This window comes from Tyto alba, unplaced genomic scaffold, assembly GCF_018691265.1.
Source record: "Tyto alba isolate M040663 unplaced genomic scaffold, T.alba_DEE_v4.0 Super-Scaffold_40, whole genome shotgun sequence".
NCBI classification, from domain to species: domain Eukaryota; kingdom Metazoa; phylum Chordata; class Aves; order Strigiformes; family Tytonidae; genus Tyto; species Tyto alba.
In genome coordinates this window covers 18,416,575-18,434,053 of record NW_024881316.1, presented here as the reverse complement: position 1 = coordinate 18,434,053, position 17,479 = coordinate 18,416,575, and the positions used below count along the sequence as shown (strand labels likewise).

At 39.5% G+C, this 17,479-nt stretch overlaps 2 protein-coding genes across 6 annotated transcripts in view; both read left to right on the top strand.

Annotated features, from left to right (window-relative positions):
* Window positions 1-7,353, top strand: part of FAM135A (family with sequence similarity 135 member A) — a 91,807-nt gene extending 84,454 nt beyond the window's left edge. For all 5 annotated transcript variants that reach the window (XM_042803240.1, XM_042803239.1, XM_042803238.1 and 2 more), the window contains 2 exons: window positions 5,901-6,014; window positions 6,763-7,353. In XM_042803240.1, the coding sequence (XP_042659174.1) occupies window positions 5,901-6,014; window positions 6,763-6,968 (320 nt within the window). In that variant the 3' untranslated portion in view covers window positions 6,969-7,353. The remainder of the gene's footprint in view (window positions 1-5,900; window positions 6,015-6,762) is intronic.
* Window positions 7,354-10,970: 3,617 nt separating this feature from the next.
* Window positions 10,971-16,739, top strand: SDHAF4 (succinate dehydrogenase complex assembly factor 4). The gene is made up of 3 exons (XM_042803604.1): window positions 10,971-11,095; window positions 13,649-13,801; window positions 16,469-16,739. Exons 1-3 carry the CDS (start codon window positions 10,999-11,001, stop codon window positions 16,576-16,578), a joined length of 360 nt encoding a protein of 119 aa, XP_042659538.1. The 5' UTR covers window positions 10,971-10,998; the 3' UTR covers window positions 16,579-16,739.
* The last annotated feature ends 740 nt before the right edge of the window (window positions 16,740-17,479 follow it).

Here is a 17,479-nt window from a genome sequence, read left to right as displayed (position 1 = left end):
TTTACATTTTTCATAAAAATAAACAGATTTCAGCGAGTCCAAGAAAATACTGTTAATTCTTGATTTGTAGACATTGCCACCCAACAAATCTGCATTTTCCTGTTCATGGTACTTCCTATGATCATTTTCTTGATGGATTCAGAGACCTGCTGTATATGTTAAGAAATTAACAGTGTGAGAAGAATTTCACTTATATGTAGGCTAGTTTTGGCCTTCTGAACTCTAAGAACGATAGTGAGGTGTAACATTTGGCTTCAGTTTGGTTTCAGACAAGACTTTTTTGTGTGAATACCTTGTTTAGAATGCCAGTACACTGGTCAGTACAAGTATTAAAACCAGAGTCCAGTTCCATCAGTTGGTCTTTGCCTGCAGAAACATGAGCTTGTCAGTCACCTGAAACATCATTAACTGAAGACCCTGGAAATAGGTTCCAATTTGGTTATAAATTGTGATTGATCATTTGGAATTAAGGACTTGGTTGACTGACTCCAAAACTTTGGACAGAACACATTCTCCTATAATGAATAATGATGTGTGTCAGAAGCATGGCCTGTTGAGACTGGCTTCTGTAAAGCCTCAAAATGCAGTTTTCTGTCACAGTTATGAATTGTTCACTCACTGGCGGGAGTGCTTCCTGCAACAAACTTTAGACCTCCAAGTTTTTCCACCTCGGCTTTAGTTCTGAACTTTTTTTAAGTCCCATTTCTCATCCGCAGAACATGCCCACATTAACACTCGGGAATGCATTCAGAAGCAAATCTCTTCATGATCACTGTTTACTCCACAATACAATGAATCAGCTTTAGCAGCCAATGCGTGTTGCATCCACAGGACCAGACTAGAGCTAGTCCAAAGTACACTGTCCTGGAAACGGGCATTATGATGGATGAGGGATTCTTAATACCCAACGGGTTTGCTCTACAGTTCTGTTCCTCTTCTGCCACAGAGTTCACAAATGTGACTGTACATCGTAATCTCTTCCAGGATGTTTTTGTACTTACATAGGTAGGCTTGGATTCATATGTCTTAATACTTCCACAGAATTAGCAGAATTCTGATGTGCTTGTTTATTGCTTTATCTTTCCCCTTTAAAAATGTGCATTTTCCTAATCTCTGAAAGGAGAAAAAGACGTTTGTTTTGGTTTTCGTCTGTGTCCATGTCAACAGCAGATCAATAGTGAATAAGCATGATTGACATGTCTCCTTTGAGATATCTGTTATGTACAGAATGTCAGCTTAGCTTGCTTGGTGCTCTTTGGCTTTGTGGAGGGAAGAAGTTTTTCAGCTGTTGACTTGAGGGAGCGCCTGTTTATAACTCATGATGAAGATGAGACTAGAATTGAAATAGCATCCCTGTTGGTAGCATGACAGGGAGGCTAATCTAATCAGTTCTGCTAAGAGGAAGACTTCCCAGCCCTTAGTACCTCTGTTCCAACAATGTTGGAAGAATCTGATAGGTTTTATAGCATCTGGAGCCAAATTCTTTAATGGAAATCTTCAAGGCAGAGTTTGAGCAGACATGAAACTCTTGAGTTGATGTAAATCTAGCTCTCTAATCGGTCTTCTTGTGGGACTGCAGCTGAAAGTCTGAGCTTCCTTGCTTATGTATCATGGCGTCTTAATATGAGACCTCAGTTGACTCAGGATCTCAATGCTTGAATTTTTGGGGCACAATTTTAGCTCTGTGTCTGATGTGTTAACTTCACAAAGCATTGTGGAAGACCGACTGCAGGAGATGGCTGCCTTTCAGGGCATAATTTTTGAAGTCCATATTTCTGGACTGCATTTATTTTAAAGCTTCCAGATCCCTATTTCCAAATAAGTATGTAAACGAACAGAGTTGTAGAAGACATTGTGAGTATTGTACCTGAGCAAAACTGAGACATTTGCTTCAAGTCAAAGCAACCAGGCATGACCCTGAGCTACCTGATCGAACATCAAAGTTGGCCCTACTTTGAGCAAGTGGGTAGAATCAGATGATCTCCAAAGGTCCCTTCCAGCAAAAATTACTCTGTTGTAGGATTCTGTGATCAGTATATTCATAAGGAAAATGGCAGTTTACTAATGGAATCAGATTGTTGTACTTTTTATTTTTTTAAAAGCTTATTGTAAGTGGTTTTGATTTGATTATGCTCAAGAACTCTGTGGTATCAACAGGGAATATTGTCCATTGCAAGTAAATAAAGCCTTGTTTTGAATTAGTTAAAAGGTGGTCATATGGAATTTTGTCATCCTTTTTGTCATACAAGTCTCAGAGAGTATCAGCAGCCCGTGGGGTAACAGTGGCTCCATCTCCCATTCCCTAGTTGGATGTTGGCTATAGCTAGAGGACAGACTTAACATCTGATTCTGGTGCCTGAACGTATATAAAAATTTATTCCTCTGGGATTGCAGTTAGTTATGAGTTACCAGGTCTCTATGCCTGCTGTTGCAGACAGATATTTCCACTTGACATATTATTTGGAAAATTTTTTCATGAATTTATAGATACCATTAATTCAATAATGACTAATGCTGCTGTTCAGAATTCACCAACGGACATGAATGACACAGTTGTTAAAAGACAGAAATTGTGCTCTCTGTGTATGCTTAAATTCAGTTGGAGAGTGAAGTTCCATTAGGTGATAAGGATCAAGATAAAAATTTGGAAAGCCTGTTAAAGGTTCGTTACTACACTAAAGAAGATTCTGTTATATGGGACAAGGCTTGTTATTTCAGCAGTGATCTTTCACTTGGTTTGTTCTTTTCCACGCTATCTCAAATCCTGTTGAAAAATTTAGTCAGTACTTTTTAATTAATGACAACCTCAGTGTTTTTTATAGTACTCTGCAAAAATGTGTGACTATTCAGTAGATGATGTGATGTCATGAGTTCAAATGTATTTTGTTCCAATAGAATTAGGTTTTAATCTTCCAGCATTTTTGCCTAACTACAACAATCTGGAAATGTTGGCCTAATTAGATTTTAGGGTTGGTTTCGTAATTCAGCAGATTTTTTTTTTTTTTTTAATACTTAAAGTATGCATGACGGATCTTGTATTATGTGTAGTGTGGGAATACAAAGATATGGATCATATGAATTATCTGAGCTGTATTCTTGTTCACAGTTTATTCCCGAATGTTTAATTTAATTAAAGGCAAAATATACTTAAAGGCTATGAAGTAAGTGAAAGAACAACATGTAAAGATGACTGGTGGGCCAGTTTTTACTGCTACAGAAATGAAAGATTGTGATAAGTTACTTCTTTGTCCACAAGTACGTTTAATTTAGGCACAGCTTAGCACTGCACTCTTCCATATTAGAGATCATTCTGTGCCTATGTCCTGAGCAGTCCCATAGCCTGTCTGGAGAGCAGAAAGGATGCTGTTGAATGCCATGCAGTTCCTTCTCATTCATAAATGGTTTGAGTAACCTCATGTTGCTGAAATCCGAGGTGTTACTAGGCTCTGCACATTTATATAGAGCATTTCGACTCCTCTCTTTCCCATCCATATAGTCATATGTGGTCTATATATATCACATGAACCATGTCAGAGTAAACAGCTTAAAGACATAAGATTTGGACTTTTTTCAAAATAGGCACAAAGAGCCTTCCAAAGAAAAACCACCCAAGAATAGTTAAACTAGAAAACTCATGTTTATGAAATACCTTATATGCTGCCTTTGCTCCTACTGAAGAGTTCCCTCAAACACTTTCTCATATTGAAACATTCCTGATATTTATTGTGCTTAAAATGAAGGGAAGCCCAAGACATTATTTTTATGAACCAGAATATAAAGCATAAAACTGAGTCACTGTGACCAGAGGGGGAATGCGTGATTTATTAGACTGTGATGTCCTAAGCCTGTTTTTTTGCGGGTTTTCTTGTTTGTATTACATCTCATGTGAGGATGAAGAGACTCTATTTAAATTTGATTGATGTAAACTGATGGTATTCTAAAGATTCCCCAGGATATATCTTCCTTCTTCAGGTTGATTAAAATATCTAGGCAGTCCACTTCTTTGTACCTTTTACATGAATGCTAATGCTATTTCTCTAGGGAAAGTGCATATCAAAAAAACTTCATACCAGATAGATAGACTCCCAAGGAATTTGCAAAACTTACAGACCAGCCTGCAGAGAATTCCTATCCTTGATTTATTCCAAATGCATTCTTTTCAATTAACTACAAAGTTTTGAAGCTGGCATCTGCATCTTCATGTAAGATTTGATACAGTCGTTTTTCATCAGATGTCAAATAAAAGACTCAAGTGATTTAGCTGATCTTTTGAGACAGTGTTGTTTTTCAGTGGGCACATGCAAAAAAAGAACCATACAGATTTCCTGTTTGAAGAGGAATGGAATCAGGATCTAGTTTGGATGCATTTTCTGTATAGTTTTATAGATTTACAGAATTATTTTTTTTTTCCCATTTTCTGTGAAATCTGGGAAGATACATTTACATTTTCACATGCTAATGTTCAGCATTGTTTCTGTAACTGACTTGGTTTGGAGATGTCTTCATCCCATGGAGTGTACAAAATACTGAAAATTAGGAAACGACCTCTGAAAAACAGGAAGGATTTTTCACTTTTGGCTCCATTGACAGCTTTAGGAACTCATATGTGTTAATACTTAGTATAAATTCAGTCTGACTGGAAAACTAGAACCAGAGATTTGTCCTGGCAGTATAGCCTCTGAAAAGCAGATAGCAAATAATGTCTTTTTTCTTACATGATCAAATCTCCTTTTTTTAATGAAAGAAGTTTGATTTGTTGGACCTTGACATAGGAGATGTTTGCTGCAGATTCTAAGAAGCATCTTTGAAAAGTGAATTTGCAGTATTTCTATAATTTGCAGAATGGACTATCTACGTTTTGTGAATTAAAAACTAACAGTTACAGGATCATTATTCTCCAGAAATTAAGAGTCAAGCTAATAGCACCAGTGCAAGACTCATTAGCACTGGTGCAAGTAGAGTTGGATCAGATCTACCAATGATAAGATGTAGGCACCTAACACTTAGGAGATTCCCAGAGAGCCATTCAGGCTGCTTTTCAGTATAGCGTACCTTTACATACACCTAAACTGTTTGAGCATTTTTTGGTTTTGCCTGACAGTTGCCTTTGTATTTGACTGGAGAGGGCTATGATATTCAGAAAGGTCTGATTTAAGGCAAAGGCAACCTATTTTCCTGAAATTCTCCGTTGTATGTGACCTAAAGCATATGGGCAGCACCAGAAAGCTTTTTAGAGAAAATGTAACAATTAAATGTCGTAAGGACTGTAACTCCATCATTACTGGGGGTTCCTACCTTTGCATCATCTTACTATTCGAGTGCTTGTCCAAGAAGTAGGAACTCTGGGTTTAATTATAAAGATTTAATTATATTTGAGGAATTGTGTTAGGTGGACACCGCACCTGTGTGCGAGCTGTCCAAACCTTACAGCGAGGCAGTGCCTTGCAGAGGCACCTGCATGAGGTGGGCTGTGGGATGTACTTGCTGATTCCAGGCATTAATCCTGATGCCACTACGCTGTTGACTGAAACATCAGTGAAGACAAGGCACCATCCATGTTTAGGTTTCTTGAAGCAACGCGGAGGCTTTATTCCCTTCTGTCAGCCAGAAGCTGACCACTTTGTTTTGATAAGAAGAAAGACAGGTTTGAACCACACTCTTTAAATGGGAAGCATGACAATTGGGTCAAGCTCATATGTATTAAAATATGCACAGGGGAAAGGCAGGTACCCAACATCTCATTATTCTGTAGCTCTACCTATTGTAATTGATTTTTCTGCCTTTTTGTGTAAGTTCTTGTAATAAATTGGTGCCAGATTTCAGTTGTTAAAAGTTTAATTATTCTGCAGTAATTGTCAAGGGATTTGTTGTAACAGATCCCTTTTTCTCTTTTCCTATAGGTCTTCATTACTTCAAAAACATTGTGTTAGTAGGATCTCTGCAGGATCGTTATGTTCCTTACCACTCCGCTCGCATTGAGATGTGTAAAACAGCTTTAAAGGATAAACAATCAGGTAATAAACACCCTGCAAAACAAACAGACCACTCCAGTTAAACCTTATAGGTCTCAGATTCGTCCCATTTAATTGTGGGTGCTTAACTGAGGCACCTCAGTTAAGTGTTTAGACACTCTGCGCTTATTTTGGAGTGAAAATGGAGAGAAAATCCACATGGGAGCTGGAATCGCTTTCTGGATCTGTCCTGTTCTGTTACATGCAGAAGGAGATGAGACTGAGTGAATTTATAGCTTTTAGACTTTGCTGAAAGTTAGATGGGATGGACAATAGCCCCTGATGTGTTACTCCATGAGTAGGGAGGACAAATAGCTTTGAGGCCATCCAGTTGTAGCATTGAGCCTGTGAGCTGTGTTTTGTGGAAGCTTAATACTAGTGCTGAAAGAAAAGGTGGTTTTCCTATTTTCAGTGATGGTTGGTTGTTGTATTTACTGTTGAGACATCCTAGCACAATTGCATTCTAGCATTATATATTGACAAATAAATGCCTTTTACACAGTGTAATAAATTAATACTGGTGAGCACATTCTCATTATAAATACACAAATAATAAAATGCATAGCTTAAAAAAATTTTTCCAGCATTTCTGGGAAAATTAAATTTCCTGTATATTTTATCTTAACAGAACAACAGCATAACACCTATCATTACCTCTTTTATTCTGGAATGTATTCATTTTGATTTCAAGGTCAAAGATCTGTATTTGTTTCTGGTTGTTCACACAGTACAACTTTTCTTTTTCTTTCAGGACCAATTTATGCTGAAATGATCCAGAACCTGCTTCTGCCAGTTCTTCAAAATAAGGAATGTAATTTGGTTCGATATAATGTAATTAATGCATTACCCAATACAGCAGATTCTCTCATAGGGAGAGCTGCACACATTGCTGTTCTCGATTCAGAAATATTTTTAGAAAAATTCTTTCTTGTTGCTGCCCTGAAATATTTTCAGTAGAGAAAAGCATTGTAAGAGACTTGGTTATTACCTCATTAACAGATGAATCAAATAATGTGTGGTATTAAAGTATAGCTGCAGCTGTATTTTAAGAGATATTTATACTTTTTATATGGAAGATAATTTATATCATCCACACTTAGGGCTTTTTAACATCAACTTTACTTTCTAGGTAATGTGGCTGTGCAATATTTTTTTATTTTGTTCTTTTTACTTTTCTATTACTTTTTCTTAATTTTGGGTACCTAATTATTTGGAAATTAAAGCACAGTGCGTACTTTTGGTTGGTTTATTATTGGCTCTTAGACTGCAGAAGTCAATGTTACTTGGCTAGATTTTACAAGAGGCTTTCGATGCCAAAATAAATTGGATTTTAAAATTCTAATAAAGTCTTACACGTTCAGTTGGCGTATTTTAGCACTGTAGGAAGTTTAACTGGAAACACAATGAGCTGCTAAAATACTGGATATTTGAAAAATACTGTATCTGTGGGTCTTGCAAAGACCACTACCTAATTGTCTGTTCAGATATCACTACAGCTTAACAGTTTTCTACGAAATCATTATCATCATTGTTAAATCTGTTACGCCTGTGGGAATATATTTTCTACTGATCTCAAAAACATGTTAGTTTACATACTCAATTTTATTACTGGAACTTCAGTTTTCAGAAGCAAATGGCAACTAAGGATTTTTGAATGTTTAATGATAGCTGCCTTCAAACAATTGGGGTTTTTCAAACTGTATTAAAATTGCTCCTTACTCTGTCCTTCAGACAAACATGGGCAGTTTTACATGGACTTCCTTGTATGTACGTAAAATAAGTAAATGTTATAAATTTCTGCAATACTTTTATGAATTTAAGCAATTTTTAAATATTGTTAAAATGTTTTATTGACTACAAAGTATTGTAAATATAAATACATCTTCAAACGGGACAATATTGTAAACTTTACCTGTTTAGTGATACAGATAAAATGTTTTTGATATACAGGAATGTTAAAGGTCTATTGACTTTCTACTGGTGCTGAACAGCATTAAGTTTGGTTTCTCCTTCCTTCCCTTTTCTCTGTTTCAAACAATAATTCACTAAAGGTGGGGGGGAAAGAGTTACATGTGCATTCACTAATTGTAATGAACATTTTTTTGAAAAATAGTAATTTGTTGTATAATGCATGTTTATTTTTAGCATTGTGTTATTGCATCTGGTGTTAATAAAATGAACAAATTACTCTAATGAAAGCAATTAAAGAAACTGAAATGTTCTGCTAATTACCAAAATTCTGGGGAGGCTTTTTTGTATATAATTAATAATTTTGTATTATTTGAAATTAATATAGCAATAATAGTTCATAATGAAGTGATTTTGCATTTGATATTGTTTGTTGTATAATACAGTCTTTGTATTTTTTTTTTCCTCTATAGCTTACAAGATGCTCAAATGAGCATCCAGAGTTTGGCAATGTACACACTTAAAAGAGTATTTTATGAGAGTTGTGTTAGGTAATTCCTTATGACACAAAGATACCTTTAATACATTCCCCACTATAACAATGTCTACTTTTATTAATAATTTTTCATTATGATGGTGCTACTAAGTTCTAAATATTTAAATTATGTTGTGACATCTCAGCTGTCATTTAACAGTATTTTAGTAGTTGGCTAGAGGCTAAATTCTGAATATCAGTTTAGGGAGCTGCTACATTTAGACAAGTTTCTTTGGTTCGGGTCACAATGATGATGTTAAACTACTCCAAGTACATAAATATTCTGATTTTTTGGTCACTATTGAAAAATGTCTGTTTTGCTGAGTCTCTATGGAAATCCAAAGTGTAAAGCATGCTTTTGTGATGAGCAAAGCAAAAATATCCTGCCAGGAATAGCCACTTCCTTCCTTTTTTTTTTTTTTTTTTAATTTGTTTGCTTTGCTTGTTTATAGTAGAGCCCATCCATTTAAGGAGTCTTGAATTTGGTTTGTTCTTTGAGGAAAATGGATGGTGCAGGAAATCATGTGATATTTGCATGTAAGTTTATCAAAGAACAAGGCAAGTGAAGAGAACATTAAATTCGTTTTATCTCCCCTAATTTGTATTGCCCAGTGCAGTCCATATGTGGTCTGGTAGCCCTCTCAGTACTGTAGCTTTTGTGGGAGCTGTTTGACATCTTGATGTCCCTAAGGCATGTGCCGCAGTGAGTGATGTGGTGACCCCAACGTGTCCTTGGAGCATATGAAGTTCATATGTGCACTTACAGACTGTATGGTACACTTTAAGTTGTTCTCTGAACATGCAGTGTTTGGGACAGCTGTGTATGTGTTGCATGTCATTCTCGCCCTACTCCCGCATATTTCTGCTTTCTGTTTACTAGATGGAAATACGGACTCTTACATACCTAATTCAATGTCATCTGATGCAGCAGCAGCTATAAAGTGCTCCATCCCACCCCTCTTCTGTTTGAATCGGGGCTTCATCGTCCTGTAGTGACAGTGACCTCTCCTTCATGCAGGTATCCTACAGCTGCTTGAAAGAGAATTACGCTGCTTACAGAATGAGACATAAAAATTAAGGTTTTAACATTCCTTTAGAAAGCTGTCAGTCTCTTGTTCCCTGAGGGCAGTAAGCTGCTACTGTTATTTCACGAAGCTCTCAGCAGTATTATTAGGATGTCACTGCATAAAATGAGATAGTGTCTGAACTTTTGTTTGCATGTAGTATATATAAATTAGTTCCTTGGTTTGTATTTGAATCTTCCATCAAAATTTAAACTTTCTGAGCCTATAGATCTACAAATTGCTACTAATTTGGGGAAAGAGTTCATGTTCTACTGTGGAAATCACCAGGCTTTGCAGCAGAGCCAAGAGATTGCATGTTGACGGAAAACATACTCTCCAACCACAGAACACCCTTCCTTCCAAGCCAGTCTTATTTGCAGAGAGCCCTGACCAGGTGTGGTGTTCAGCTAACCGAGCTTCTTGACATGGTCAGAGAGGAAGAGGGGGAGACCTTCGGGCAGAATCATCATGCTTGCTGCCTGGGGCAGTGCTGGTTGTGGTGCTTTCCAGATGGCCCCCATGGCCAGTTTACATTCAGGTCATCTGCACTGACCTGCTGGAGTTTGTGCTAGCACCAAGTCTTTTATTCCCTGCTTTTTAGAACAGCAAAGCAAAACACAGTGTTGTTTGAGTCCTCCTTGCAAGGGAAGCTACAGTGTAAGAGATAAATGATCAGTAAACAGAGGGAGGAAAACAAAAAAAAGAGAACATTGCATTTAATCACAAAGTAGAAAACTCCTGTGGCATGAGCTACATTTTTATTTATTGATGTTCAGATTTATTACTTCCTCAGCCACGAGATCTAGAAATACATTATTTACAAGTTAAAATTGAATTTTGCATTTTTACAGCAATACAATAAATGAAGACTAGGGAAAAAAAAAAAAGATGGTTTTAAGACCTCAGCTAATTTCAGGTGGAAGAACAGTGCCTAATCAATTTTACATTGCTATTTCACCCTTACCCTTTGAGATTGCACATAAGCATGATTTTTCATGGATTGTGTTAAGATGTTTAGGAACATTGATCTGGGGGTTTTTTACTTGCTGCTTTGGGGCAGAAGAGTTTTGGGGTTTTTTTTTGTTTTGTTTTTTTTTTTTTTTTTTTCCTGCACGAGCCACCACTCTTCCTCTTTTATTGTCTCTGGTCTAGAGGCCCGGCATCTTGCTGTTAGAATAAAGTGATTTCCCATGGTTTGGCCTCTAATGTCCAATTAACCATGTTATAAAAAGCTGACCGAGAAAATGTCGCCCGTAAGGCGGTTAAATTCAATCGCTTTCGGTGTGCAGGCAGTGCCAGACGCAGTGCAATAAGCTCAGCGGAGCGTGGCTGCCGTTCGCTTTCCCAGATTTACTTAACCAAAGGCGGCGTGACGGCCGGTGGGGGCCGCCCCGCGTGGAAACGCGTTTCCCGCCTCTCCCCCCTCAGGCGGGGCTCGCGGGGGCGGGGCTCGCGCGGCCTCCCCGCCTGCGCCGTGCGCATGCGCCGCAGCGGGTGCCGGCTCGGCGGGGCCATGGCCGTGGCTCTGGCTCTGGTTCTGCCGCCGCGGCTGCTGCGCGGCGCGCCCGGGGCAGCGAGTAAGAAGCCGGGCGCGGGGCGGGAGGGACTTGGCTTTGCTGCTGAGGGGCTCCCCAGCTTCTCCTCCCCTTCCTCACGCGGCGGGGCCGGGTTGCGAGCGAGCGAGGGAGGGAAGGGGCGGTTCCTGGCCGGCGCTGGGGTTGCCGAAGGGTGCCCAAGATGGCGACGGGTGACCCACCCCCCGGCCCCCCCCTCCGCCTTCTCTGCCCGCGGCATCTGTTAGAGGCGGCGGGGTGTCACAGCTTTTCCCCTCCCGCATTTCGTTACAGGTTTCCTGACTTTTTTCTTCTTTTGCCTGTAGAGATTAATATTCTCCCTTATATTGCAAACCTACCGTTCTCAGGCCTCACTATCCTTTCCGGAGGTTTTCAGTTCCTGTCGTTGCTTCGAACTTTTAAACAGTACTAAAAAGTCGCGGTTTAATGGTCGTAGATTAGCTGGAGGGAACTTACTGTGGCGTTGGAAGTTACTGGACTGTGACCTTTGAGGAAATTCACGTGATTTGTTCATGGAGAAATCTAGGCTGGAGGACAAATAAAGTAGCCTGAATAACTGTACGTCCCACACGCACGCCTAGCTTAGGCTGTTCCATTGGCCTGCAGGTCAGACCCCTTCCCCATCAAAAGTTGAGATTTCTTTTATGCTATTGATAGGACTGTTCTTGAAACAGACCAGTACAGTATATGTTGGTAGAAGAGCTGGGGAGACAAAAAAAAAGGATGTTAGATGTTTGTGGGTCCTCCAGGCTCTATCTGGCCATTAGATTCCTGGCAAGACTTGCCTGATGCTCCTGTCCTCCAAGCCTCCCGGTGACTGCCCAGCTCCCACTGCATGAATGGCTTTGTTATGATAAATCACTGTCTCTGGGCCACTTCAAAAGACTGGGTATTGTGGATGTTGGCAGTGCAGCAACTTGAGATTTTCAGCTATATAATTAATAAATTGGATGGTGCTGTGACTGCCTGTAAAGGATGAGGGAGTCAAAGATCAGTTTGTAGAATGTGGTTTACTGACAAAGCTGATTATTCATCTCATCTTTTTCAGAGGTACTTAATGTTGAGCTTCTGTCACCTCTGTGTCAAGAGGAATATATTTTGGTCAATAATATCAAGTATTGCAAATACGAAAATGTATTTTGCCTCTTTTCTCCTGACTGAGATCATTAATTTCACATAAGTACCTCAGTCTGATTTTTATTTCAATTTGGGCTAGAATATTAGTTTTAATTTCGTTTTCTAGCTATGTTCTCTTTCAGCTTGCTGAAGAATGACAGGATGCTCTGCAGGAGTAGAAAGATCTAACGTTTACAGAAAGATTAGATTCTTCGCTGTTCATAGACCGTTATGCCTTGCTTAAAAAGAAAAAAAATATACCTTTGGGGCATTGAGAACAGTTGGCAGGCATAATACAGTTCATGTGACTGTAGGGTTTAATCTTAAGGCTGTGGTATTTTAAGATGAATGAATATGCTGATTCTGGGAATACAGGTGGATTGTTGGTTGGTGTATATTTAGGTGAGTCAAAGCCACACTGCTTAAGAGGGTTTCCCGATACAGTCTCTTCATCAAGGTAGAATAATAGTTCTTTCAAGGGGGGATTTCTGTTTGAATCTTCCTTCTTAAGAAAAGTCAGAGCTGCTTTAGACACATGTCCATAGCTAAAATATTTTGGGAGGGTAGTCTGTGCTCACTGTGGACATTTGTCTTCTTAAGCAAATGCAGAAATATCAGTCATTTTGAGAGATCTTCCTAAGTAATTTTTGACTTGTTTCTGACTCCTGGATTATTTATGATTTAGGATATCTGTGCACCTTGGTTTTTATACTACTTGAGAGAACTTTAGATATAGATATTAATAGGCTTTCTCCTACGTTTACATTTTAAAAAATGTTAGTAGAACTTTAAATGAAAAAAGTTTATGCTTGTAATTAAAGCATTTGCATACTGTTACATAATTGAACTTAAATGTGCTCGTAGTTTGTCCTGCTTTTGACCACCAGCTGAATTATTTTACCATCATAAGGGAAGCCCAACTATTCTCTACCAACATTCTGGAAAACCTGTTACTAAGGGAACAATGTTTTATTTTTTAAAACATTTCTTTGGGAAAGCAGAAGCTCTTTCTGACTCAAAAGCTGCTGGAAATGAGCCAAGACCTGGAAATCAGCAGGCTTCCTGGGGGAGGTTAGGACTTCTCCAGGAAAACAGAATGTACTGGTCTCTGCCAGCGTAATTACTATTTAGAGTCTAAAATACAGGGAGATAACAGTGAAGATAAGTTCAAACAGTTTAAAATAACACTGTTTATGTGAACTGAGTTATACAACTAACACAGTTTTGCCTGCATATGTTTCCAGGGCCAAAAATAATTATCTGTGCTGATTTCTTAGGTGTTCGTGAGTTGTATGTTAAGCTAATGTGTGGAGTTTGTTTTCCTGTCCTCTGCTCCCTAGTTTCTGAATTGAGGATTTTCCAGAGATGTTCTGAACAATCATGGAGCTGCTCAGTATTAAATACTCACATTTATGCTACACGTGTCTGTTTGTTTAATAGGGTCGTCTCTGCTTTGCAGCTTTCTGAGGAGCACCAGCTCTAAGACAGGAGGAAGATCTGAACCTGCTAAGCAGTCACTTAAGAAACCGAAGTTACCAGTAGGTCGATTTGATGAACCAGAGGAGTCCAGTATAGAAAGGGAACCCCTGGAGAGTAAGTCATGTTTTTCAGAAATTGAAAGCCATTTTTTAAAGGCAAGCCCCTGAGATGCAGTGCTGAGATCAGTTTAAGAAGAGGGGTAGGCATTCAGCACCCTTCAGAATCACTTTCTGAGCTTAATGGTTCTGAAAAAAACAGAGAAAGGGCAGCAGGCACAATTTGTGGCAAATGGTGTACAAGGGGAAAAAGTCTTTAGAACAAGGGTGGTCAAACATTGTAATGAGTCACCCAGAGAATCTGTGATCCCTTTCCTCTTGGAGATACTCAGATTTGCCTGGCTGTCCTGACCTAACTACAGCCTTGCTTGGAGCAGGTTTGGGGCCAGATGTCTGCCAGAGGTCCCTTCCACTGTAAACCATTGGATGATTCTGAGAAATGTAGCTGGTATTGGTCTATTATAGTACAGCTGTAAATGGTGGTAACTCATGAGAGCACCAGCTACATTTTATTATCCAAAAAGCCTCTTCTGTTTCTTAGTCCAGAAAAAACTTGTGATTCATGCTGTATTTTGTGGTCAGTCTTGCAGGTAGTGTTTTGAAAAGCAACAGCAGATACTGAATTTACTGAGCCACTCAGTGGGGTCCAGGGAGATCTAAGGAACTGCTCTTTGCGTTGCATTCCAGTGACCTTAGTGGGGCTGCATTTGGAGAACCTGACAAGATTGAGGCAGAGATATGTCACTGCTGACCACAGCTTTATCTCAGAGAGGAGAAAGACAGAATCTCTTCCTTCTTTTTAATTATCCATCTTCCCTTAACTACAAGTGCTAGTCAGGCTTTATCTTATTCACTGTAGTGTGATGTTCTGCTAGTGTTTACAGGTAGTGATAACCCATGTTTGTCTATTTCGACACCTCTAGGACAAGCTTTCTTAATATATTGATAGATTACTATGAATATCCAGCTGACAAAGTGACTGAAAAATTATAGTATCATCTCCAAAACGGTTGCAAACAATTTCAGATTGTGACTCATTTGAGAACTGATTCATGGTTTGGAGTTACTGTTCAAGCAACTATTTAATTCTTGTCCTTTTATTCCCAAGAAAATAAATTCCATCACTGCTTCATTTAAAACAAATGCATAATCATTATCTTTTTCTTTTTGCTTAGGTGTTCTAGGTTTAGAGCAAAACTCAAGGTTTCTTTTGGCTTTAAATTTCATTGTACCTGTATATTTTTTACATGTAACACCAACAGAAGTTTATTAGAATGTTGACTGCCCATTGTCTTACCAGGAAAAAACGTAACGGGTTTAAGCTGGCTATTTGAATTCCCACTGCTGTGTAGCTATCATGAAGAAGTCTTGAGCTTCTGCATCAACTGTCAGCACATCGGTAGTGCTTGGATATTGGCATGGTGACATCTACAAAATAATATTAGATGCATTTGTGCTCCTGGTAACTGCCAGATGTGCTCAAATACTGACATTTCCTATCCTGATCTGCATGACTTTTGAAACAGGCATCCCAGTATGTCATCATGTATAGCCTGTAGCTACATGAATCTCCCTACATCACTGTCCTTTTTGTCTGCTCTCCAGGATTTCTGTTGGTGTCTTTTCTCATTTTCAACCTTGCTCCTCATTACTTGTGTTGCCCACCAGGGCTCAGTTAGGGGTACAACTGAGCGAGCCCCGAGTTACACGTGTGTGAGGCTCTGGAGAAGCAGTGTGGGAAGGGGATGTGAGAGGTACAGTGAACTTCAGGGAGCCCTGCAGGCTAGTGCAGGATGAGAAAACATTCATTTAGGATGATGCTGTGCCAAAAAGTACTTCATGGCTTTCCAGTGCTTAGTGGGATGGCTTTGTGCAGCATGGCTGGCCTGAGTTACTGCTCTTAAGAGACAGCCCCAAGTAAGGGAGCACCGAGTGGCATAAGGGTGTTGACGGTGAGGTGCAGAAAGCTCTGTTGTGCTCGGGGAGGTGGCATTACCTGGTAGGGTGCTAGGGAATAGAAGCAGCACTGCTAATGTGTAAGCATAGCGCGTCACTTACCAGAGAGATCTGAAAGTCCGGCTCATATCCCACTTACAAAGAGTCTCCTTCTCCTGACGGGGCATCACAGTGACTTGGCAAGCTCAGGTTAAGTTTTAGAAGGCAAAAAGTCTAATTTTAACTATTTAGGATTTTATAATACCTCCTATGAGTGTGGTATGTAGTCTGACGTTGGTAAATATCAACATGCTATTTCATGAAAAACATGCCAGCATCCATGAAAGCATGGTGTTTTAAATGCAAGAAGAGTAGAATCTTGACTAAAATTCAAGCTAAAATTAAAACCAGAGTGCTTAAAATTAGAGACCTAAACAAACACAGGAAGTGACTTGGTGTTTTAGACGTAGTGAACATATGTACAGCATACCTGAGTGACGCAAGTTCTCACTATGAATTTATGAGAAACTGTGGTGCTTTAGTGCCTTTGGACATTGAGTTGCTTTTTTTATTTGCATAACTGAATATGATCATTTGTTTCACTGACTGTAGTCAAACTCCCTAAAATTACTTTTGTATGACTCTGGGAAATGCTTAAAGCAAGGTCGCCTTTAAAAACAAAAGAGAATTGATTTTGAAAATGAAATTAGGAGGCAAACATAGTAGATGGTGACATCTTTATGTTTGTCAACATTACAGGCCTTTTAATGAACATTCCCTGTCATTTTAGAATTCCCTGATGGAATCAATCCTGCTACAAAAGAGAGGGGTGGACCTAGAGGCCCTGAGCCTACACGTTTCGGAGACTGGGAGAGAAAAGGACGTTGTATAGATTTTTAATGTATAAATGTGTATTGGCAATAAAATATTTCTGGTGGTTGAGAAATACAATGTACAGAAAAATCTCACCTGGATTTGTTGTAAAGCTTCTTGTTTCTGTCATGCTTCTGATTAATTGTTTGAAGGATGTTATGTAAATAAACCTGACGCTGCAACTCAAATTTTGGAGCTGTTATTTGCTCCCTGTGCACCTGATCTTTAATGCTATTTATGCTATGCAAGTATAAAGGCAAGTATAGTGATGTGATGTTGGCAGTCGGGATGATGTACACAGAGATATATAAGGGCTTGGATTTCTTTATCTGTTTAAACATTTATGTAGTCTCTTAAAAGTGCTGAAAGCTTTGCAGTTCATGAACTGAGATACCATTCATCAAAACTACAGCCACCTGCGAGGACATCAGTGCTTAGAATCACAGAATGGTTTGGGTTGGAAGGGACCTTAAAGATCATCTAGCTCCAACCCCCCCGCCATGGGCAGGGACACCTTCCACTAGACCAGGTTGCTCAAAGCCCCGTCCAACCTGGCCTTGAACCCTTCCAGGGAGGGGGCAGCCACAGCTGCTCTGGGCACCCTGGGCCAGTGTCTCACCACCCTCGCAGTGAAGAATTTCTGCCTTATGTCTAACCAAAATCTACCCTCTTTCACCTTAAAGCCATTACCACTTTTCCTATCCCTACACTCTCCAATAAAGAGTTCGCCCCCATCTTTCCTGTAGGGCACCTTTAAGTACTGGAAGGCTGCTAGAAGGTCACCCTGGAGCCTTCTCTAGGCTGAACAACCCCAACTCCCTCAGCCTGTCCTCACAGGAGAGATGCTCCAGCCTGCTGATCATCTTCGTGGCCTCCTCTGGGCCCACTCGTGCAGGTCCACGTCCTTCTGATGCTGGAGGGCCCCAGA